This window comes from Eumetopias jubatus, unplaced genomic scaffold, assembly GCF_037043125.1.
Source record: "Eumetopias jubatus isolate StellerSeaLion01/CBP00866 unplaced genomic scaffold, mEumJub1_p1.0 scaffold_14, whole genome shotgun sequence".
Classification (NCBI taxonomy): domain Eukaryota; kingdom Metazoa; phylum Chordata; class Mammalia; order Carnivora; family Otariidae; genus Eumetopias; species Eumetopias jubatus.
Window position 1 is genome coordinate 43,135,339 of NW_028274820.1, and position 24,071 is coordinate 43,159,409.

Sequence of the window (24,071 nt, forward strand, 5' to 3'; positions counted from 1 at the left end):
CTCCCTTTTGGTGAAAAAAGACACAGCTAATAATAATAACAGATGGGGGAAAATCCATCTCTACCCTTTCTCTGGGATATACACATACACATGCCCTCCAAAACAAAAACAAAAACTAAAATCCTGAAAGTGCTAGACCCTGAGTAGGCATTCAAAGAATATTTCTTGATGGTCCCCAGCCCTGGTCCTCCATTACGGCATGACATCTTAACAAGCAAGCAATCTTACTGAAAAACTTGACACCTGAGCAGGAGTAAATCCATATAGAACACTACACTCCATGGTGATCAAGTAAGAACAGTAGAGTGTTTGGTTTTAAAAGTGCACCATTATTTTATGAAAGGACCAGAGCCAGCATTCCATTCTCAGATGCTGAGGGAGACAGGGAGAAGGAAAAGTTAATGAGAAAAGATAACAAGCTTAGTCTTTGCCTCACTACATGTGAGGAAGCAATCAGATCCCTAGTCAGCTCTATATGGAGAACAGCAAGAGATAGTTCTGAACACCTTGGGAGAAACCAGGCACAGGGGACATAAGCCTGTCTTATTGCTAAGGGCTAAAGATCTGCACCCAGACCTAAGGGAGCTACTGAATGACTCTCTTTGTTGTTCTGATGCTTGGCCAGAAGAAGTTTGAAAGTAGTAACCAAGGAAATGGCAGGAGACAAAACATTTTAATTGTAATGTGTACAATTCTTAAAAAATTCAGCTTATCTTGTCCTAGAGAAGGATCTTTTGGATAAATCCAAGTAATGAAATTTAAGGGGCCTAAATTCATCTCTCTCTGCTTTATACCATCACTTTCTGTTCAGTTACCTATCTACTAGTTATTTTTCTCAGCCCAACTTTGAGGAACACAAAAACTTCTATATGTTACAACTAACTCATGAATTGAGGTTGGGATTGTCACATGTCGTTACAAGGTGATTTCAGGGCCACTTCCAAGTTACTGCAAAATGTCGCTCAGTTTCTTTTTTACTTAAACTGGCCAAATATTGGTTTTCTATTTACATTATCTATTTAGTAGGAGAAAACGCATTTCATTATGACACTGAATCAGAGTGATTTTCCGGGCAATGGCTCCTGGAGAATTGTCTCCTTGTTGTTGTCATAAGCAGTCTGCTTTTTGATAACATTGTGCCACAGCTTGGCCATTACTTGTCTAACAGAATTAGCAGTTGGAGTGAACTGGCCCCCAAGCAGCAGGGTGCTAGAGCTTATAGCCCCCAAGTCCTATAAAGGCAGCCATCCCTGGATTAAGCTCTTTTTATTTTTTGATTGTTTAATGTCTTGCATATTATAATCAGTGCTTTAATTCAGGATTTGGGCCTTCTGGCAGTTTTCTGAAGGGCACACATTTTGAAGTCAACTAATTATCGTGTGCTCTTTTCTTCAGTCACAAGTTCTGTGCTCTGACAGAGTATTTCTATACTTGCGGTCATGTTAATCTTTAAGCTGATGCTGCCCTAGGGGTTGCCAATGCAGAAGAGTCAGACAGTGACAAAGCATGGCTCACGCCTCTAGAAGGGCTTTATGCATTGGCAGTGATAAAGGGAAAGGAAAAGAGAGATTATGTGATACTGCATTTAACTGAGAAAGTCTGTAAATCAACTTTTCTGCCTGAAAACAAGTACACATTTTGGAGAATATATTCATCTCTCTATTGTTAGAATTGCGCGAGCACTCAAAAAAAGGGTATGAGCCTCTATTCTGTGAAACAAATACTGTTAACTATAAACCAGTGAGATATAAAAGTTCTAAGTAAATGGAAAGACATCAATCTTATTCCAGTGTATCCATGGCACATGCTCTGGAGGAAGCTTATGAAAGAAAGCATGTATCACAGGAAGTAGCATTTCTGATTTAATTCTGCAAAGAAATGCATGGCTACTGGGTTACTTTTTATTGTACCATTACTATCCAAGTTGAAAAAGTCAAAATCCTTTTTTTTTTTTTTACATATAATGTATTATTTGTTTCAGAGGTACAGATCTGTGATTCAACAGTCTTTACAATTCACAGTGCTCACCATAGCACATACCCTCCCCGATGTCTACCACCCAGCCACCCCATCCCTCCCACCCCCCACCACTCCAGCAACCCTCAGTTTGTTTCCTGAGATTAAGAATTCCTCATCTCAGTGAGGTCATATGATACATGATAGTAGGAAGGGGAAAATGAAGGGGGGAATCAGAGGGGGAGACAAACCATGACAGATGATGGACTCCGAGAACCAAACTGAGGGTTCTAGAGGGGAGGGGGTGGGGGATGGGTTAGCCCGGTGATGGGTATTAAAGAGGGCACGTTCTGCGTGGAGCACTGGGTGTTATGCACAAACGATGAATCATGGAACACTACATCCAAAACTAATGATGTAATGTGTGGTGATTAACATAACATAATAAAATTTAAAAAAAAAGAAAAAAGAAAAAGTCAAAATCCAAAAGCAAGAATTCTTTTTTGTAAGAAGGGGGAAACATGAGAACACAGGCCCATATTTGCCTGTGAGTACACAAAAAAATGCCAGGAGGATAGAATGGGGCTGGAAATACCGGAATAGAGAGGAGTGGAAATGGGAGTCAGAGTGTTCTATCGCCTACAGTTTTATTATCATTATCATGCACCAATGTGAATATACCTAATTCAAAAATTATGTTTATTAAAATAATGAAACTAAATAGGAGATAGTAAAAGCAAAGAACAAATTACATAAACAAGAGGCTGGCAAAAGGAGAAATAACGATCTTCCCACCAAAACAAGCTGAAACATATGTATACTTGTAAAGAATCTGTTAAATGTGGACATCTGCTAAAACTAGATGGTGGGCCCCTACTGCATGTTATATTATTGTCTGTAGCCCACCTTTGGAAGACTGAAATATTTCCCCCTCCAAAAAAAAAATGTGTAAGAAATTTTCCTATTTTTCATCAAAGTAATCTATCCTTAAAGCCAAGGGGGAAATGTTTTTATGAAAATGGAGGCCATGTAGTGACTGGTTTGCTTTAACTATTTGCTTTTTACTTTCATAACCTGATGAGATTTCTGTATTTACCAAATAGGTAGTAATTATGACAAAAATACATGGGGACATCATGAGATATTGCACAGTGTACTGCCTGCAAAGAGAAATGAGGAAGGAAAGCAGGTTTCTTCCCTCAAGTTGATAATCCCAAACCCTGGAAACCTAATGCAGGTGCTCTACTGTCTTTCCAATTTTGAAAAAACTTTAACCAATGCCTTCTGTTTCCCAGACCTTCTTCCTCTCACACTTTGGGGATTAGACCCAAATAAGACTCAAACTGAGTAGAGAAAATTGTCTGCCCTAGTTAGCTGGGGCCTACAGGATGATCATGCCCCATTTCCAGTCCTATGAGAGATCTGTAAAACCAGGGCAGGCTGTGTACCAGCCACCCAGGGTAGAAGGTGCTCTAAAGCTTCTCTCAGAGTCTCAGGGGTATTCTGGACTCATGATAAATCATCAGAAGGTAACCCTTGGTAGGATGGAAAGCAAAGGCTCTATCAGGCTGAACGCACTCAATTTCCTGGGGTCGCTTCAGACTATGGCTGTCTCATCCAGATCCGTGCCTCTGGATTCTCTTTTGGGGGGTTATTTACTAACTGATTTTAGGTCTGTTGAACTTGGGTGGGTGCCCTAGCCAGGCAAACTCTTCCTCTGTTTAACTAAGGCTCAGTGGAGGTGCAGCACAGCCTCCCACCAGGACAATCTTTCTAGTGTTACTTTCTCAACCGCTTCCCATCTCAAGAGTGTCCCCATGTCAGAGGCCACGAGAGACCCTCCATACACATGATCTCCGATTCTGACAACAACCCAGCAAGACTGTTGCTCTTGGTTCCATGTTACAAATGAGAGCAAAGGAGGCTGAAGGAGTTCAAGGGTGAGGCAAAAGACTTAAGGCCATATAGATAGTTTTATAGTAGAACTAATACTCAAATCCAGGTCTGATTCTGCAAGCCATGTTTTTTCTACTACAGCGTATGACTTTTGATGTCATAACTTTTAGGTTTAGGAGTCTGAACATTATGTAGCTAAACTAAGGATGACAAATCCATATATACTAATTTGTGCTTGGGCTTATTTAAAGTCATTTATAAAGAAAAATGACAGTCACCTAAAAACAATTTGCTTGGGAATGCAAAGCTATTCAAAAGATAAACATTACATTTTCCTGCACATAAAAACAGTATTAAAAAATTAAATTATAACCCCAAAGAAATGTATAAATCTTACCACCTTCCTCGGGTTTCATGTCTAATAGTTCATCTACAGGTCCATTAGAGGAAGGGAAAGAAAACAAAATTATGAGTCAGTTTCATTTTGTAAGGAGTCTGTCAAATTTATTAAAATTGAGTCATTTTCCTTAATCTAGATTACCTGAGCATGCATTATGTGTAGAGCTTTTGTCTAAGGCAGCTAAAACGCTTTTTCCATCTTCAGCTGTCAACAGAACACATGCATTTGGTTATCACCAATTCAGAATGGTGTGTATGTTCATATGCTATTGCAGTGTAAGGTAAACACACAGCTCATCACACAGAAGCAGGGGTCCTGAGATTACATTCTGCTCAGACTGTTGGCTCTCCATGAATTCTTAGTTAACAACCTCGAATCTTTGCTTTGTTTGGTAGAAAACTATGGCACTGACCTAACAATTCTCCTTTCATGGACAAACGTGTGATTCAAGTAATTGACTACTGATGGTGCTACAAACCTTGGCCATTTGGGGCCTGGCTAAAATAAAAAGGGCAGATCACTGAGTGGAAGAAGTCAGCCTGTAAATGCTACATACAGCATAATTCTGTATACAGAATTTTGGAAAAGGCAAAACTATGTTAACAGTAAAAAGATCAGTGGTTGCCAAGTGTTTGGAGGAAGGGAGAGATGAACAAGGTGCAGCCACAGAAGAGTTTGACGACAGTGAAATTATTCTGAATAATACTCTAATGGTGAATACATATTATTGTATATTTGTCAAAACCCATAAAATGTGTAGCACCAAGAGTGAACCCTAATGTAAACTATGAGTGACAATGATGTGTCAGTGTTGGTTCATCGATTATAACAAATGTATTACCCTGGTAGGGGATGCTGATAATGCATCTCTGGGGACAGGGGGTATATGGAGATCTTTGTACCTTCTGCCCCGTTTTCTGTAAACTAAAAACTGCTCTAAATAATAAAGTGTGTGTCTGTGTATATGTGTTTGTATGTGTGTATATACAACACAACAGCCTTAAAACTTGGTTTGCTTGGGGTGGCTGGGTGGCTCAGTCGGTTAAGCATCTGCCTTTGGCTCAGGTCATGATCCTGGGGTCCTAGGATCTAGCCTCGTCTTGGGCTCCCTGCTCAGTGGAGAGTCTGCTTCTCCCTTTCCCTCTGACCCTCCCCTCTTGCTCATGCTCTCTGTCTCTCTCTCCTAAATGAGTAATAATAATAAAAAAAACCTTGGGTTTGCTCATATGTACATTAGACTTTCTGTAGGTCACAAAATAAGACAGATGACACTTTAATTATGGTGGATTCCATTCTATGTATACATAAAACAAGGTAATCAACATTTGCAATCTCAAAATATTATGCAAATACCATAAACAAGTGAACATACTACACAAGGGAAAAAAATTTGATTCTTTCATATTATGTGATTTATATTGATATGTAACTTGAAGACATAATAAACTGGAGTTTACATTTTCCCTCAAAACTATAATATTTCTAGATTCCTACAACATAATTCATGCTGTCAACACCCAAGAGATACTGAGGCTGGAGGTGTGGATCAATACACTCAGAGAGCTCTTACATGCCCAACAGCATCAGGCTGACCTGCTTCTCTGTCTCCTGTCATTTGCTCCCTCTCTCAGTCTCCGAAACAGTGTCTTTCTCACCTTCTCCTGGTCCTCCTTGGCTCATAGTCTTGGCCCAGGCTGTTTCTTTTACCTTGATAACTCCTGCAACAGCACTTGACTTAGCTAGGTCCATGAGCCCCTTAAACAGGTGGGGTCTTCCTATTGCACCTGCCCAGAACACTTGCAGCTCTTATCAAAGTTGGAGTTGCCCAATTGCTTGTGCAGATTATCAGATTACCACCTGTTTCCCCTTTTGACTGTGAGCCCCATCATGGGAAGGGTCTGAATATGTCTGGTGTACTACTGTGTGCCTAGAGCCTACTGCTTACCTGCCACACAGGCAGCCCTCAATAAATATCTGTGGAACAGGGGCGCCTGGGTGGCTCAGGGGACACTTAATATGTCCGACTCTTGGTTTTGGCTCAGGTCATGGTCTCCTGGTTGTGAGATCAAGCCCTGCATCGGCTCTGTGCTCAGCACAGAGGCTGCCTGAGATTTTCTCTCTCCCTCTCCCTTTGCCCCTCCCCCTGCTCAACGTGCTCTCTCTCTTTCAAATAAATAAATAAAATTTTAAAATAAATATCTGTTGAACAAACGAACAAATATGTGAGTCAGGGAGGGACTACGTGCATGAAATGATGATATGAAGCCTAGTTAGAGAGGCAGATAGGTGAGAGATTTTTGTTTTCTTTTGAAAGATAGATGAGGGAAAAGCAAATGAAGCAGTAAAGTGGGAGGAGAATAAAACAGTTGAAGCAAATGGTTGGAAAAGTAGGAGGAAAGACAGAAGGAAGGTAGAGGGTGGAGGAAAAGAGAAAGGAAGTCCCAGGGTCTGCTTTGCCTCCTCCTATCTCCTGGAGGGGCTGCCACAGCAAAGGCTGGAGTGAGGCAAAGGCGGATGTGCACCCCCCCCTCCCTCCGAGGGCCAGGCTGAGCAGAGGGTTGGGGTAATTTCAGTTCTCTCCATATCACCTGTAAAGCTTTCTCTTGCATCCCTGAGGGTTTGAGTCCCAGTGAAAAGCTCAGCATTACATCACCTTAGTCCCACCACGTTTTACTGTACCCTCCACTCCATTATAAGAACCAGTGAAAGAACTGGCCATCATGGCAGGAGCCAGGAATAGCTGACAAACCTTTCATGGCACATTGCATCCTCTACTAACTCTCCGACTGCTTTCCCAACCATCGGAGGAGCAGCACACCCAAGGGAACAGATGTGACTCATTACAGAGCAGACCCAGGCATCACCTGCTAGAGCCGTCTGAGCTCTCCCCAGCTGTTCCCAACAAAGACCAGGCCCCCACCCCACAACACGGTGGAAACCAACTCACCCAATCTGATCATGTAATCTTATTAAAACTATTTTTACAGCCCAAATGGCAGTTAGAACTAGTAATGGCAATAGCAGAAATGTTATCATCTGTTGTAAAAGAAACTGCTCTCTGTTAATTCTCCATTTCGGATGCTCCTCTGACAGGCTGCTGCAGAAGTGACTGACGGTGCTATTTTCTGGCTCACAATATAAAACCCTCTCCCAATAATGCTATTTAGTTGGCATCACCGATATTTGAAAATTTAAAACCGAAATGGTAAAAAAAAAATAAGCAAATTAATATAGTATTTTCTCAAATGGAAAAGAAGAAAGGCCTAGTAGGAGCAGTCTGCCAAAAAAGAAAATGAAAAAAAAAAAAAAATGAAAAAAAATGAAAAAAAAAAAAAGAAAATGAATTGGTTGCTGAGCAGTAGTATTTCAGAAGCAATTCTAAATAAAAATCAAAACTTACTCTTAAAACTAGAAGACTCCTTGTGCTGGTTTTCATCCTCTAATGAAATTAACCTTAAAATTAAAAAAAAAGTTTAGTAATATAGTTCTGAAAATTTTATATTTATGATACAGCCAGATTCTTCTGTACAATATTACTGTACTTACAACACACAGACATGTGCCCACACACATGAACATATAGTCATTTACATGCTATTCATTTTAAGAGGAAATACTTTTGCTGGCTTTTTCCTCTCCTGAGGCTGGTTAGTAGCATCTTAAGAACTGAATTTGGTTTCATCATAAGTCATATATTCTGTAAATATCTAGGTGGGCAGTTAAGTATAACTAAAATAGATACTGTACAGTTATCACTTTTAAAAACGTAGTTAAAAAACTGATGCGCAAGTGAGTGTTTATTCTGATTCCTGCTGTTATAGGAGAGGACACCTCAGGAGGTTAGCTAAATTACTAAGGCTGAAAAGCAAAAGCAGGATCCGTCTCAAATCCAGAAGACTGTTGCCTACTGAACTCTCACCATACCGGTTAAGATTATGGCAGAGACATATCACCACCCTGAGACTCAGCTGGTACCTTTGAACCTCCCTCTAAAGCACCTTTACCTGCTATTTCTGGAAAAAAAAAAAAATCTTGCTAAATTTCCATTTTGCATTTAAAATAGTTACTGAATTACACTTTTTGAGCTTTTAAAAATGAAGTACTAACATAACGGAGAAACCTGAAATTAAGGAGAACTAATCGAGACAATCTCGGGTGGTTCCTGAGTGAAGGCTAATACTTTGATTGCAGTAACATATATGGGTGAAGAGAAAGTACCAGAACTCATTCCAGGTCCTGCCTATTACTACACCAGGAGCCATGGGCAGTCCCTTCACTTCTTTTGAGCCTCACTGCCATCATTTAAACAATGAGGAAATGTTGGCATTGATTACACAAAGGGTTGTCGTGAGAATGAGTAGAGAAAACATGTAACAAAGCACCTGACATTGCACTTCGTATATAGTAGAGCTCACTAAAGGGTACTAAGCATTACTGTTATTACCAGGAATAGGTTAAACTGCTTCCCCCTAAAATAGTCAATTTTATTAGTTTCAGATCATATTCTACAGCTGTTCCCACAGTGAAAACCTTTCTTTGTCTTACACTAACAGAATTTTCTAGTATTCGCTTTAATTAAAAAGGCTTGGGGTGCCTGGGTGGCTCAGTCGGTTAAGACTCAGTCTGACTCTTGATCTCAGCTTGGATCATGATCTCAGGATCTCACGCGTTGAGCTCCATACTCAGTGGGGCGTCTGCTTGAGATTCTCTCTCTCTGCCCCTACCTCCACTAAAAAAATAAATAATAAATAAAATTAAAAAGGCTAATACTGGCAGCAAATACTTCTGTGGGACAAAAATATGTATTTGAAACTTCAGAAACACAGTAAAAATACAAGCCAGTTTTACCACACAGTTATCATCTAAATTTTTTTGTGTGGAGAGAGAATCCCAAACGGAGGTAAGGTAATCCACTTTTCCTAGGTCGGCCAGTTCAAGACTAACCCTGTTCCTGCAAGCCCTGATATCTCAATAGGAAAGGATTCACACTGAAACTTCCTTGCCGACTGGGATCAGGACACATCATGCACCACATATGTTGAGAAATTTGTCTCAGTATGTAACATGACCAGAGGCCCCTTCTTTGTAAAGTGGCAAGAAATGGAGATGGAGCAGTCACTTTCTGCACTCTGCTTCACAGAGGGAAAAACAGAAGGTCTGAAGAGTAGGAAACAAAATGTCAGAACCCAACACTTTTGTATGATAACACCTTAGTACTCGATGTCTCCTGAGGCAATTTCATAGGTTATTTCCTTCTACGAGAGAAAAAGTCGGGGGATTTCCGATCTGGGACAGGATTCTGTAAATGATGGTAACAAAAGGACCAGACTGGGTCCAGAAGCCTGAGAGAGCAGAAAGCTGGGGCTGAGGCCACCAGACAGAGAGTCAGAGAGCACCGGAGATGTGTGCCTTTTCTCGTCCCAGTCAACTCCTCACAAGTGTGCTCCTTCTAAGACCCAAGAAATGGGTCTCTTACTGGGATGAGTCCTGGCTGAGCAGGACTATGTGCAGGCCAAGTCTGGGCTTTATTTTAATACATCAACCCAGAGAAGTGAGGAAATCAAGCAACCGGCCTGTGTTTGAGACCCCAACAGACTTGGTCAGTGAGGACTGTGCCGCCCTTGCCTGTGGAAATAAAGATTTTGCCAAGAGAGGCAGCCATAACTTACTGCCTTGGCTCTTCCACGGTGTCCTCTGCACTTTCCTGCTGGGTGATCTTCCTTTCTTCTTTCTCAATCAGTTTTTTCATAGGGTCTTGTAAGCTCTTGATCATGATAATGAAAAGGAAAAAAAGAGAGAGAAAGATCAATAAAAAACTCAACTTCCTCTGGTCCAGAAACCAAACCTTGAATTCAAGGTTTGGGGAGGTTACCTTTGATCCTATTAAGTAGACAGAAAAGAAATTTTAAATGTTCTCAGACCCATCCAAGAAATACTAGCCTACAGAGGAGAATTGTTTTGCCACTAGATTTATGCTTTCCCCTTTGTGATAAGTTATTCAAAAGAAGGCCTTTTGGCTATTGCTAACTTTATTTTCCATCTTTAACATGCAGCAAAGATAAACATTCTGTTCTGCTTGCAGCCCACACACTGACAGAGTAGAAGTTTTCTCCCCCAAAGATGAGACAATTTCATTTTATTTTTAATTTTGTGATTTTATAATCTAAAAATAGCTTTTGAAAAATAAGAGAAAACAAAACCTTTTTTTAAGAAAAAAAATAGTGGCTTAACATATTCTGACAAGTTAACTCCCACGAGTGGACAGAGCAGGTGCATCCAAATCTTTGTAGATTAAAAATGGGCGGGAATCTTTTTCTGGAACATAATTTCTTGGAGTTATTGTTCTCAGGTTTTATTAAATATTTAAGGAAAGACTTTTTTTTAAAAAATCCAGTGCCTAAAAACTGTACACCAGCGGCAAAACCTGAAAAAAGCAAAACATTTCCATAATAACTGAATAATGAGTTATAAAAAGAGATCTCTACTTGTGGTTCTCATTAAACCACAAACCTACAAATTACACAAGAAACATCTCAAGATACTTAACCTGCTTATAATCTTAGAACCCTTAAAATCTGTCCTTTGGGCCTTCCTGTCTCGTCATCCTTCCCCTTCCCATCTTTCTCTTCTCTAGTGTGACCCACACACAGAAGGTGGCAAGCACATTCCCTACACCAACTCTGACAGATTTGTGATGTCTAGCTGCAGACTGGATGGAGATGGTCTGGAGACAGAGTCTTTGCAGAGCAGAGCTATGGCGGATGGCAGTGTCTGCTGTGGATGCCAGGTGGACACTGGTGTTATGCTCTGTCTCACTCCTTATACAAAATAATTTCCCTATAACACCCAAGCAACCATGTTACCATTTTCCCTCAAGAACCCACAGTACTTCTGTATTTCTTTCCACTTCTAGTCTAAACCTGTCTGACTGATTTGAAAGATCTTCTAAAATGTGATCCTCTCCTATCTCCCAGATTGCTTCCCATTGGCTTCCAAATGGGAGCTTTCCATTCACATAGGCCTGTCTCCTCATCGCCTTCTATGTGCTAATTGCTCCCTTCCTATCTTTGTTCATTCTGGTTCTTTACCCAAAAAAGTTCTACCTATTTGTCCACCCTCAAAAGTCTGATCAGTCTTTGCAAAGCCCAGATCAATTCCCGGTATTTTCCTTAAAGCTTAATTCACTAAGCACGCCAAATTCAAGAAAGTCCTTCCATCTTCAAAGTGTATTTACAGTCCTATTCACATTTGATTAGATCTATTCTGTATTATGTTTTGTTTCTTAAAAAATATTTTTTAAATTAGAAAAATAATAGAACCACATGTAGAATGCTTGGAAAATTAAAAAGGAAAAACTACTCATAATTTGATTTCCCCCCAAAATTAGTTATTATTTGCATGTATTTCCTTTCTGGTTTTTCATACTCATACTACTTTATATAATTGGAATCATTGCATATAGATGTCTTCTTAAGCAATATAAGATGTGTACATATTTCATAATAAAAAATATTCCTCATCAGAGTAGAGAATACAGAAAAGATTTTATATATCGTAAACATTCAATATTAAATTAAAATAGGTAAATATACATTCATTCACCATTTTTCTAACATAAGGTCAAGGTTTTCTCATTGAATATATGTGCTATGATTGTAGTTCTGAAGCATTTTCTTGCATCCCAAAGGTATTGCCATCATTGGTAATAACTATTTCTGGACATTTAGATTAGTACATTTAGTCAACAAATAGTTTTAGAGCATTTACCAAGAGCCAGGTGCTGTTCTGGGTGCTGGAGATACAATGGTGAACAAGACAGACAAAATTACTAGTTAGTGATGGCTCTAAGGCAGGGAATTAACATGGGTGATACAAAGTGACTGGGTCACTACTTCAGTGAGCAAGAACATCCTCTCTTGGAAGTGACATTTCAGCTGAGAGTCAGAAGACACGCAGGAGCATCCGTGTGCAGCTCAGGAAGAAATGGAGGCCTGAGGGCAAACGCCTAAAGGAAGGAATAGCTCGGCTTGGTGGAGGAACAAAATGAATCCACTGAGATTATAATGTAGAGGGCAAGAGTACAAGTCTTAGGAGATCAAGATACAGAGGTCAGCAGGGGTCACACAGGGATAACATTTCTTTACCCACATTCGTCAATATTTAACATTGTGCCCCACTGGCTTCATCATATTATTTTGCCCTTTATATCTCTCCAATGCATGACAATGAAATGGGATCCATGATTATCAGCTGGACGGGGAAATGTGATAAAGGACATTATTGGAACAAACAAGGCCACTGGAATATGGACTGTAGTCTAGATGTTCTTCTTTTTTAAAAATCATATACCCCAAAGCATCTGGTAAAAGCTGGGCGTGCGTGTGTGTGTATTTTGGAAATATGCAACCATAAGGAGTTCAACAGATGTCAAAGACTTACTCTTTTCAATAGATCTGCCAATCACAGCATTTTATTCACACACAGACAGACACACAGACACACACACACACACACACACCCTTCCAGCAGCTTTATTGCCCATAGAATGGTCCAACCCTGGTCAAAGTGAAGCCGGGAGTATTTTCAGCTGAGGTTCTGATGGCCCCAAGACACACTTTTCAATTCTGTGACGCTTTGTCCAGGCCTCCTGGTTTGCTCAATTATCTTCTCATTGCATTTCCTTTTTCTCAATCAGCACTAGGCAGGGCCAGGACATGTCTGCTCTCAGCCGGCTGTGTCTAGCTGCCACAGTGCTTGCCTAAGCCCCTGAGATGCCCTTGACAGCTCCATGGTTATCATCCCTTCTGTCTCCAGCCCCACCTCCCCTCATAACCACACTCCAGCAGCTCTCAGACAATCCCTTTGTAATGTAAACCACTCCTTCCTTCTTTTCAACCCCTTCCCTGTTGGGCCATTAGCAGGGACTCAATTGTTGGCTCCCTGTCACCACAATCACAGTTAAGTCACTATTGTGCTTCACCAACAGAATGGCTACAGTTCCAATTGCTACTTTATTATTAGTAATTCCTGTTACCATTGCTCCTCTCTTCCTGCTATTACCATTGTCCCTATAACCATTTGACTGTTGCCACACAAGAGAGGTGCTAAATATGTACGTGTTTGGTTGATAAATTAATGTACCTAAGGTTAAACTTTAAGGTTAAAAATTATAGCTCTTTAGCTAGAAAATTCAAAGCCTCGGGGAATAATAGTTTATAGAACCATAAGCAAAATTAATACTGAACACCTGGGCTTATTTATTAAATATTAGAATTTTGAGCTAAGGGGAATCTTGTGTGGGGAATCTATCATCAGCTTTACTGAGATATAATTCATGTACCATAGAATTCACTCATCTAAAGTATACCATTCAATGGTTTTGGTATAGACATAGAGTTGTGCAACCATCACCACAGTCAATTTTAGGATATTTTTAAGTGGCATCTTTTGAAGCAAGAGAGACTTTTAGATCAAACTGAGCTAAATACTCCTCTATACAGCAAGGGTAAAAAACCACAACACATATGGAACCTGTTTCTTACAAATATGATAAACAATATAGCTAATAAAGAAACTTAGAGGCACTTTGAAACATCACAGAGGATGAATCACGTCCCCTTTCCTCTCTCAGCACTAGTTCCTGGGTGTGGCTGTCCAATACAGGATATTCTACATGGTGAACCAGTGCTTCTCCAAAGTTTGATGAAAAGGGCTAAGTGGGGGCCGCGGTGGAGGTAAATTCCTTAAAGTATTTTAAAGTCCACAACTCAGCTGAAAATGCTTAACCCTACAGCATCTGTAAAAGTCAGGGGTGACAGCATTTTCTGTGTGACATGAACACCTGCTCAGGCAAAATGAACCTAAGAGGCCTGGCTGATTGCACAGACAGGGGCGGCCATCAGATGGAACTATTTTGAATTGGTGGCTGATGGAAGCCACATTCAAATCCACGTCCAGAAATGAGACATCAAAACACTCTGTTTCTAGAGCCCAAGTCCAACTAGGTCCTTCATTAAAATCGCTTGTGAAAATCACTACGTATTAGCAGCAATACAGCATCGTGCAAGAATAAAACATTTTGTACAGAGGAAAGAATGTTTTTAGACTAAGTAACCTTTCTCTGTTTAAGGCTGCACTGACATGCTAATAGTTTCCATCAATGCTTAAATGGTTTCAGGAAGCACACACACAATATATAAGATCAGCGTGACAGAGGAAATGCGCAGACTGAGCTTGCGAAAGTGTCTTAGAAAGGAAACAGCTTAATATAATAATGGGAGTTACTACTTCCTGTATTAGGAAAATAAAAGCAAGAGCAACATTCATCTGAATGAAAGCAAAACTACTCAGCAAAACAAATTTCACAGACAAAAGGCTAGCAGCCAGCCCTAATATAATGACCTAAGTTTAAGTTTAGCCTTGACAATCGAGTGACATTTTCTCTAATCTTTAATTACAACATTTAATTTTCTTAGGCTACTTTCCATTAATTATACTGTATGCATATGAAGGTGCCAAGTGATTGTCTATAAAAGGAAATGGAAGTGCTGAAAATAGTGAGGCATGGTTAAAAGATGGTGAACTCAGTTGAGTGTGTGTATATTTGTGTTTATATAATTGGTAGCACATGAGGAATAAAAAGCAGAGGCCAATGATGTGTATGAGACACACAATTCATGGACGTTTAACACACGTGGCCTCCCCACCCATGCAGTTATAAATCTCTAAAGATACTATATAAGGAGCACTGTTAATCTAGGACCAGAAGGTACTCTTGAATTGTACTGTAGAACAAAAAGTAAGATTAGAGAAAAATAAACACAATCATAAGTAAGATATATAATCTTGTTCTTTAAAGATGGAAAATTGTTACTGGGAAGACATCACAGTGTCCTGGAAAGAGATGCACTATGAAAATAGATCATGTAGTGCTGGGACATGGAAAAGGGTCTTCACTCCTTGGGGGCTTCTGCTCACCCCCCAGAACAGTGGAGTTAATGACAAGTATACCTTCCTTGGAACGCTGAGGATTAATGTAGATAATGCTTCTGCACAGTACCAAGCTCATAGTGAGCAATCAAAATGTGCTTTTTTATCAACAATTTTTAAAGGTCTAAAAGGAATTAGATGTCTTAAGGGCTCATCTTGTGTTAGGTACTGCACTCCATGTTTACATATCTCACAAAACCCAGATAAACACTGTCTTCCTGGTTTCCTGATATGGAAATGGAGACTTAGGAGAAGTAACTTACTGAAGGCCATTCAACCATGAACAGGCAGAAGCAATATTTGATTCCAGGTCTTCTACAACTAGTTAAGAAATAGTACTGAATAGCAGAGCCAAGAACATTTACTGAACTCCTTCACATGAAGTGCCAAAGGAGATTAAGGAGACTACTCCAAACTCTAAAAGAAGGGTCCTAGGTTCCTAGGTATCTGAGGGACTAACATACAGAGGATGTTTTTCACCTATGTGCAAACATTTCAAAGTGTTACTTTTAACTGAAAGTTTACAACTTTTTAAAGGTGGCCCTTGTGCCTTCTCCTGCCCTCCTTGCCTCATAGCTGGAAGTACCCCCTTGAAGAAATGACATGTGGCAGAGTAGGAAAAGCATGAGCATCCCTGTTCCCAGGGCTTTCACATCCTGGGCATGTGGCCTTGGACAGATGACTAGACCTATCTGAGCTTTGGTTTTTTCATTTGAAACATAGGGGGAAAAAACCCAAGTAGATCCAACTTCTCAAGGTTATTTGAGGATAAAATATATGCACTTTCTATATATTAGTGCTGAACCTAACAGTATTATTAATTATAATATCCAACCTTGGCACATTAGAGTCACGCATACCATGACAAATTCTCTGAGACGTTACTTCACCTCACGTTTAGCAGAGTTTCTGGCATTAAGGAACTGCCCACACAATGATAATATTTTTCCATTCCCCTCGAATAAAAGGGAATGAGAAACAGAGGATGGAGAGGAACCTTACTGTTATGAGGAGAGCCTGAGCTACCACCAGCTGCCTGGAAGAACCAATGCCAGTCATCACAAGGGATGGATGAACTGATGATCAGCCACACTCTGGCTTGTCCACCTCAGACTACAGTGGTGGCCATGGTCAGCCCCCCTGCCCCCTCCTCTCCCATGGACTTGGATGCATCTCAATTTTGCAATGATCTGGCCTGGAGCAGCTTCGGGGAAAAAAAATCATTCTGCTAAATGCTGTGTAAAGTAATGACACAGAGAAAACTTGAAAGTCTACAAGGATATTCTGGATGCTCGCCATGAATAATTGCCATGTTGGGACTGGCAACTAAAATAGCACTGCAGAGATATTTACCCAATTTTCATAAAAACTATTATGGCTTTATTTTCAAAGCAAGTAACTACAGAGCCGTGTGGCTTGTTGGTAAATGTTCAAGTGATTAACTGAGAAATGTGGAGGTGGGTGGAAGAAGGCTGTTAGGCATACAAATTTGAGAAAAACAAAATTTAGAGAAGGATGTTTTTTGAATTGTGAAAGCTAAAAGCATTTTGTTCTCCAGAATGATGTTCCATATAAGAGTGCTAAGTCCTAGACCCCAAGAGAGAAGAGAGGGAACATTGGCACATCTGTTTCAATGGTTATTTTTGAACATACCCAAAGTTAGGTTTTCAAATTCGGGTTTCCTTAGTTAAAATCCTGGCGCAGGGCAAAAGCCAGTTGCAAAGTCAAAGTACATTTTTTTTAGAATTAGCCCTGTTGCAGAGTGGGAAGCCTCCTTGCCTTTCTTGCTTGCGGGCCTGCCCTGCCCTTTCCTATCCCTGGGGGAATTCTCTCAGCCCAGACCAGGGCCTGCAGGGCCAAAGCACAGGTTTGGAAATGGAGCTGCCAGAGCATCTGTGGGAGTCAGAGAGGGAGTGGGTCATCCTGGGCGAGGTCTGGGATGCCTATCCCACTGCCATTCACAGCCTTGCCTGCGAAACTCACTGCAAAACTAATCATCTAGGGTAAAAACAGAAAGGAAGTAACTTAAACTAGGCTACAGAACCTGGCAACCCAACAAAACCCTCTGTATTGATACTACCAGTGGCTGTCTTCTGGATCCACTTTAGAATTCTTGATAATTCCATCCCCATGCCCCCCACTGTGGGATCACTGGTACCACCACCACCACTACATAGCTGGCAAGTGTCAGAGCCAAAGTTAAAGCCAGGTCTGGCTGTCTCCAGAGCTTCTGACCTTACCTACTTTGTTTTATCATATATCCAGAGTAAAACACCTGGCTTTCCTGCTAAAAACACTGGAATGGGGCACATCACAGAACTCGATTTTACTACTGGCCATTTTCATTAAATACAGGCACTCTGATCTCTTAAAAAAAAAACAACAACAACAGAAACACGTGAGACCATTAGAAAGAGCAGCAGACAAAATTAGAATTTCTGGCTTCGGTGTGGTCATGTTTCTCCAGTATTACCTCAACGAGCAGGGAGACCGAGTCTATACGCTGAAGAAGCTTGACCCTATGGGACAACAGACTTGCTCAGTGCATCCTGCTCGGTTCTCCCCAGATGACAAATACTCTAGACACCGAATCACCGTCAAGAAACGCTTCAAGGTGCTCATGACCCAGCAACCGCGCCCTGTCCTCTGAGGGTCCCCTAAACTTCATGTCTCTTCTGCTACCCCTCAGAGACTTTCCGAAACCAAGCTCTTCAAACTGTGAGCATTGAAGCCTTCTTAGCACCCTTGCTCTTTGGAATCCGGTTTCATCGTTGCCCTTGATCATGCTTGTGTAAATCCATCATGGTAGCATCCTCCTTTTGAATCACTGCTAGGTTATTAGAATGATTTGAAAAGCAAAAACAAACAAACAAACAAACAAAAACAACAGAGAAGGATATGCCTTCCCCTCAACCAGCTCCCAGTGGGTGTGTCCATTTTTTCAAAGGGCCCCCAGTGCTCACTTCTCTATAAAGACATCTAACTCAACCCACATAAGAGGGGAGAAAAGACCACTAATACAAATAGAATTTTAGATTTTTCCAGGGAAAAGCCAACTCGACTCCACAGGGGTATTTTACTTTTGCTTTTGTTTTTGTTTTTGTTTTGCCTTCTCTGAAGCCTGTTTTGGATCTGTGGGGAAATGTGTAAGTAAATGGCATCCTGGAAGGATGAAGTAAACACGACCACATCTGAGGGTTGGTAATTTAAGACAGGGCACTGTTTTCCTACAGACAGCATTTCATTTAGCTTTCTAAAAAAATGCTTTTAAACTCATGGTGTAAATTACTTTCTCTAAAAAAGTGACAGTGCTTTTGAGATATGGCTAGAAATATTCCATTCCTATCTCCATGACTATTTCTACCATGTGAAAGGCATTCTCAGATGATTTGGAATCAGTATAAAATTAACATAATAATAACCCATGCAAAATACCTATGTTTAGTAGTATTTTAACGAAACAATAAATGTTTATTGTTTGAAAATGCAAGATTAGAACATTGCTTCTTTTACTGGAAACCACTTAAAAAGATGGTTCTCTCCACTTTAAATCTGAGCTTTGCTGCATTTAGATTAAAAAAAATTGTAGTATTAAAAAAATTTTTTGTAATATTAAATTTCAATGCTAAATTTCCCATAAAGTTAAAATGCTACAAAAATCTCTTAATCATAAAATTTAAATGATGAAGGATTATGTCAATAAAGGTACAATTAATAGAACCATATCAGGCCTGAGTGAAAAAGCAATAGTTGTCACATAAAACATCCCCACAAAATATTTGCAAAATGTCAACATAGTCACTTGGGTATTTTTCAAGTTGTAAGAGGTGGAGACTCAATTCATTTTTACAATAAAATTATTTTGGGAAAGAATGACACATATTTTCTAGAGAAAGGTTCATTAGAAATAAAACTTAAAACTTCTGGGGCATGAGTTACATCCCTGTAATTCTGCAGCAGAAGTCTCTCCCCTCCAAACAGGATGCATCGAGTGTTTAACACATTAATTATCATCCTTCATCAAGCATAAAACTAACAGTCAGGAAATCCAGCTGCAGTGGCACAATTACCAACACTCAGAATACACCCCGCAGCAAAGAAAACAAATGGGTTGCTTTTCATTAACAGAGCTTGGCAAACCTCTCCAAAGACAATGTTTTCTTTCTAGCCAGAGTCCCAAAAGGCATTTCAGGGGCTATTTGCTTAGGTAAATCCAGAGAACAAATAAATTGTGAAAATATTTATTTAAATTTCAAAATAGCCATTATCAATATATAGTGCCATTCAGAAGAAAATGACATATATTGAAAATGACTCAATCAAATCAAAATCTTTTAAATACAAGGTATGTTTAAAAAAATACATTAGTGCAAGAGGTTGCTAAGTCAGGTAATATCTTCATGCCTGGTGGTAATACACAAGGTATTAGTGATTTTCATTTTCATGTTTTGTGACATACAAGATGATATGTAACATGTCTCTATGTGTGCAATAATGAGCTGTGTGATAACAGGATTCTATTATATAGGTTTAGGTCCATATCAAGAAAATAATTAGTGACTAGCTTGTGATTCTAATATAACATCATTGAAAAGTCTAGACGAATAGCATTCTAGAAAAGTAATAACAGCCTAGTTTAGTCGGTTGATTACTGGACACTTAACATTCTTAATATTACTATAATTATATTATACCTCAACAGATATATTATTTCTACTGAGTTTATATTACAATTAAACCATAAACTGTTACTTAAACCATAATTTAAGGAAGACTCTGGGGATGTAAAAGGCAATGGATAGTCATGTGCCCAAAATATTTGTAATTATATCCTGAACCACTGCCATCAAACTTTCACTAAATTCTCTGCCCAGAAATCCTCTAACATAATCAGCTTGATTCTCTCTGCAGGATAAATATCATGGCAACAATTAAAGAGCCATATTTTCCTCAACACGGGAGGCCAGAGCGACACATAAGGATTCTTCCATGCTTGTGGCACAACTTCAATTTCATATTGTACTTTATATGCAATTAACTCAAACCTGAACTTCCTTTAAATCGTATTTGCAGAAGATATCATTCCATCTTCCACCTAGCTGATTTGAGTTACGTACAGTCGTCTTTCAAAAGACAAACTCTGAAACTGTATTTATTATAAAATAAAATCTGATGCACATACACACCCTAAAACCTAAAACTCTACCTTATCAAAGAATAAGTGACGGGATTATGTTTAGTCCTATGTAAGAAATGTGAAGAGTGAGAGTTGTAATAATTTTAATCAACATGGCTTGGTCAGGATAGCTGCTTCCTAAGGTGCTAAAAGTGGGCAATAAATTATGGGGAAGGAATACAGTCTTACCAACATTGGTGATACTGATGACGTGATAAGAAAGGCTTTGGGTTCACTGGATATAGATCATTTGGCTGGACAAAGGACGATACCTAGGAAATAAAAAGTCCTTCCCCTCAAATGCTTCAGTCCAGCCGACAGAGCAAAAAAGGGGCACATTCTGAATCCGGTTACCATGCCGCATGTCAGCGAGTGCCAATACATGAGCAAATGACCAGCTGACGGGAGGATTATGAAGAACAAACTTCACTGGCCAGATGTCCTGTCTGGAGTCAGGGCAGGTGCATCTCAAGGTGAAACTGTTTTGGGTTCCTCTTAGGACTTTCATTTAAAGGGCCAGGGTCTTAAAGGTTTCCGTCTTAGTACTTTTATAGATGCAGTGACATTATAAACATCTCAAAATCAGAGAGGTGTTTTAAAGCAAAAAAAAAAAAAAAAAGGTTTTTTAATGTTTTCTCAAGCAAGGCGATGAGTCATTTACAAATTACCTGAAAAATTAGAAGGAAGGTAATTTCAAGGTATTAACAAGTTCTTTCCTGGTCTTTTTTTACCCAAAGATATGACCTGGCAACAAAGTACCTAGCGTTCTCTCATTCTCAAAATCCTTTTGGAACCCAAGTCACTTCCTTCTCGACATGCATTCTCCCTCAACAACCAAAATGATTCCACCTTCAGTTGCAATCCTGAAAATCAGATATTTGCATATAGCCCCTCTGAGTTGAGAAATCACTGAGTTTAATGTTGCTTTTTCGACTGGAAGATATTCCTGTAGTCTTATGGAAAAATCTAATTCTGTATTAGATGATACTCATAGAATAAAATGACATTTGTCAGAAGTAACAGAGGAAAGACAAATACCTTTCCAAGTGAGCATATTTGAATTTAATAATTAAAAAGTTATGGAGTATACTAGACTTGGACAATCTTCCCTTTAACAACATCAAACAAGTCATTTAAAGAAACAGGACCAGTCCCCACAATTCACCTTCCAGTAATATGTACCCGAAGATTCCAGCTGTGTTTTTGTATTGCTGTGACGAATACTGATGCAAAAAAAAGACTATACTAGGGGGCATAGTTCCCTCTTTGACATTGGGAGTCTGTTGCAGTAATGATGATTGCTGCCAGGGACACTCTGTGATGTAAACAAAACATCACTTCTCATAAGATTTTCTAATGGCCTCTCTAGCTTTCATACCTTTAATGTAGTGAATTCATACGGTTGATAACCTTTGAAGCTCTCGTGGATGGCTGCCATAGTGTGAGAAGTTTTCTCCCAAAAATGAAGCAGAGTGGTCTGTAAGGAAAGAGAGTGCAGCTATTAATGTTTCGAATGCCCAGTTCTAGCCACAGGCCCTGGAGAAAGGTGCCCATCTGTGGCTTTCGAGGCCCTCCAAAACAGGATTCCAACTCATCCCTGCAGGCTCGTCTCCCATTATGCCCCTCTTTATACCTTGTATTTCAGCCAAACTCAATGCTTCCCAGTTCCCCCAAATACTGCCTCCCATGGCTAATAATGCTCCACCATTCTTCTCTCTGTTTTCTGTACTTGTCCCATGTGATCCATCCCCCAAAACCCAGGGATCATTACCAATCTACTTTTGTGATCCCTCCGCTGATTCGATTTGTCCCTCTTCAAAACCTCATTGGATTTTGTAGAACTTATTTCACTTAGCACACACACCCTGCTTTCTCCTTGAAGTACAGAAAATATAGTCAGACTGTATGTACTATATCTGATTTCCTTCTGAAACTTTAAGTTCCTTGAGGACAGGGAATTTGGTCTTACTAATTTTTATATTCCCTACAACACCCAGAATTTGGCCTCCTACACTCAGTTGGTGCCCAAAAGCACTGTTGTTGGATATGAGTACTATCCTGAAGGAACTCAGGCTAGAAGGAGACAAAAATTAATAGTTCCTTGAATTATGACAACCTGATGAGTAGGTGACTGATGGTGCCATGGGAAGTAGAGGCCACAACGCAGAGTGAATTCAGAGGAGGCTTTCTGAAGGACGCGATACTCAGACCGGTACGTCAAACAGAGGGGACTATGAAAAGGTACAATGGAGGGGAAGGGCACTCAGGCAGATGGAACCACCTAAGTAAATGCAGGAAAGTGTGAAAGCAGTGTGTGCACAGGAAATAGCTAATATTCAGTCTGAGTAAACTGTAGGTCTACTAGAAGGGAGAGGGGTGGAAAGTAAATTGTGAGCCAGACATTCAGAACTTCATAATGCCCAAACCATAGTTTTAGCTCCAACACTGTCTTTCTGTCCCCCTAAACCTCGTAACATTCTTGGTTCACTATAACCAACAACACTTTGTTACCTGGTACGTTGCTAGCATATGAGACAACAGATTGCATCGGCTTGCTCCAAGAAGATCCACTTTCTGACACACATCCATCTTCAATTTGTCAAAGCTTTTTTTGGCAAGTCGTACTTGTGTTTGTACCTATGAAAGTAAAAGGGAGCTTTTGAACCACTCAGACTCTTAGGTGGTTAAAATTTGCCAGTGAGGGGAGACCCATAGTGGGCTTATCTTTCTCACACAAGAAAACACCTTTGAAAATTCCAGGCAAGCGAGAAGATCCTACAATATCCATTCTTTACCTTCAAAGGACTTCAACAACAGTACTGCATATGATGATTTCACAGCAGATTTGCCATCCTATTTGTCAGTCAAAAGTTAAAATTCCTCTCCTCTCAGAGCATTCACTGAGTAACCATGGTGGTGAGAAGTCTGGGAACATGCACGGTGGCAAAGGAATAACCTTCACCCTGTTGTTTGTTTCCCTATATTTCTTTGAAGCTGACTTCTGGTATATTCTTCACTCAGCTTCACTAATGCTAGCATCTTACATAGCACAGTGCATCTGTTAAAAATAAGAACTCAACACTGACACAATCCTATTAGCTAAACAACAGACATTATTCAGATTTGACTAGATTTCCCATTGATGTCCTTTTTTCTGTTCCAAGATCCAACCGAGGATACCACATAATAAGAGAATTGTGACGCAGCCTAAAAAGCTGATAAACTTTCAAGTTTTTATTACTGAGTAGGTACACAAGCAATTCTCCCTCTATCCCTCAGCCATGTAGTAGTTCAAAATGGAGGTGAGTAAAAAATTCAGAAATGTCAATTCTATACACTTGATAATAAAATGGAAGCTTTTAAGGGGTGCCTGGGTAGCCCAGTTGGTTAAGCCTCTGACTCTTGATTTCAGTTCAGGTCATGGTCTCAGGGTCGTGGATCAAGCCCCTCCTTGGGCTCCATGCTCAGCGCAGTCTGCTTGTCCCTCTCCCTTCCCTCTGCCCCTCCTTCCACTCATGCTTGTGCATGCTCTCTCTGTAAAATAAATAAATCTTAAAAAATAAAATAGGTTTTAAAAATAATACAGCTACTTTAAAAAGGGTAAGTCAAAATTTCTCCTTCTTCTAATCTGAAGCATCATCACACTATATTTTA

The 24,071-nt window shown here is 39.9% G+C and overlaps 1 protein-coding gene and 1 pseudogene across 1 annotated transcript in view; one reads left to right on the forward strand and one right to left on the reverse strand.

Annotated features, from left to right (window-relative positions):
- Positions 1 to 24,071, reverse strand: part of ICA1 (islet cell autoantigen 1) — a 123,168-nt gene that overhangs the window by 18,564 nt on the left and 80,533 nt on the right. The window contains exons 6-11 of the mRNA XM_028118734.2: positions 22,929 to 23,054; positions 21,796 to 21,894; positions 9,922 to 10,016; positions 7,653 to 7,705; positions 4,394 to 4,456; positions 4,250 to 4,282 (exon numbers count right to left, since the gene is read on the reverse strand). Of these exons, the coding sequence (XP_027974535.1) occupies positions 4,250 to 4,282; positions 4,394 to 4,456; positions 7,653 to 7,705; positions 9,922 to 10,016; positions 21,796 to 21,894; positions 22,929 to 23,054 (469 nt within the window). The remainder of the gene's footprint in view (positions 1 to 4,249; positions 4,283 to 4,393; positions 4,457 to 7,652; positions 7,706 to 9,921; positions 10,017 to 21,795; positions 21,895 to 22,928; positions 23,055 to 24,071) is intronic.
- Positions 17,667 to 18,049, forward strand: LOC114220694 (H/ACA ribonucleoprotein complex subunit 3 pseudogene; annotated as a pseudogene).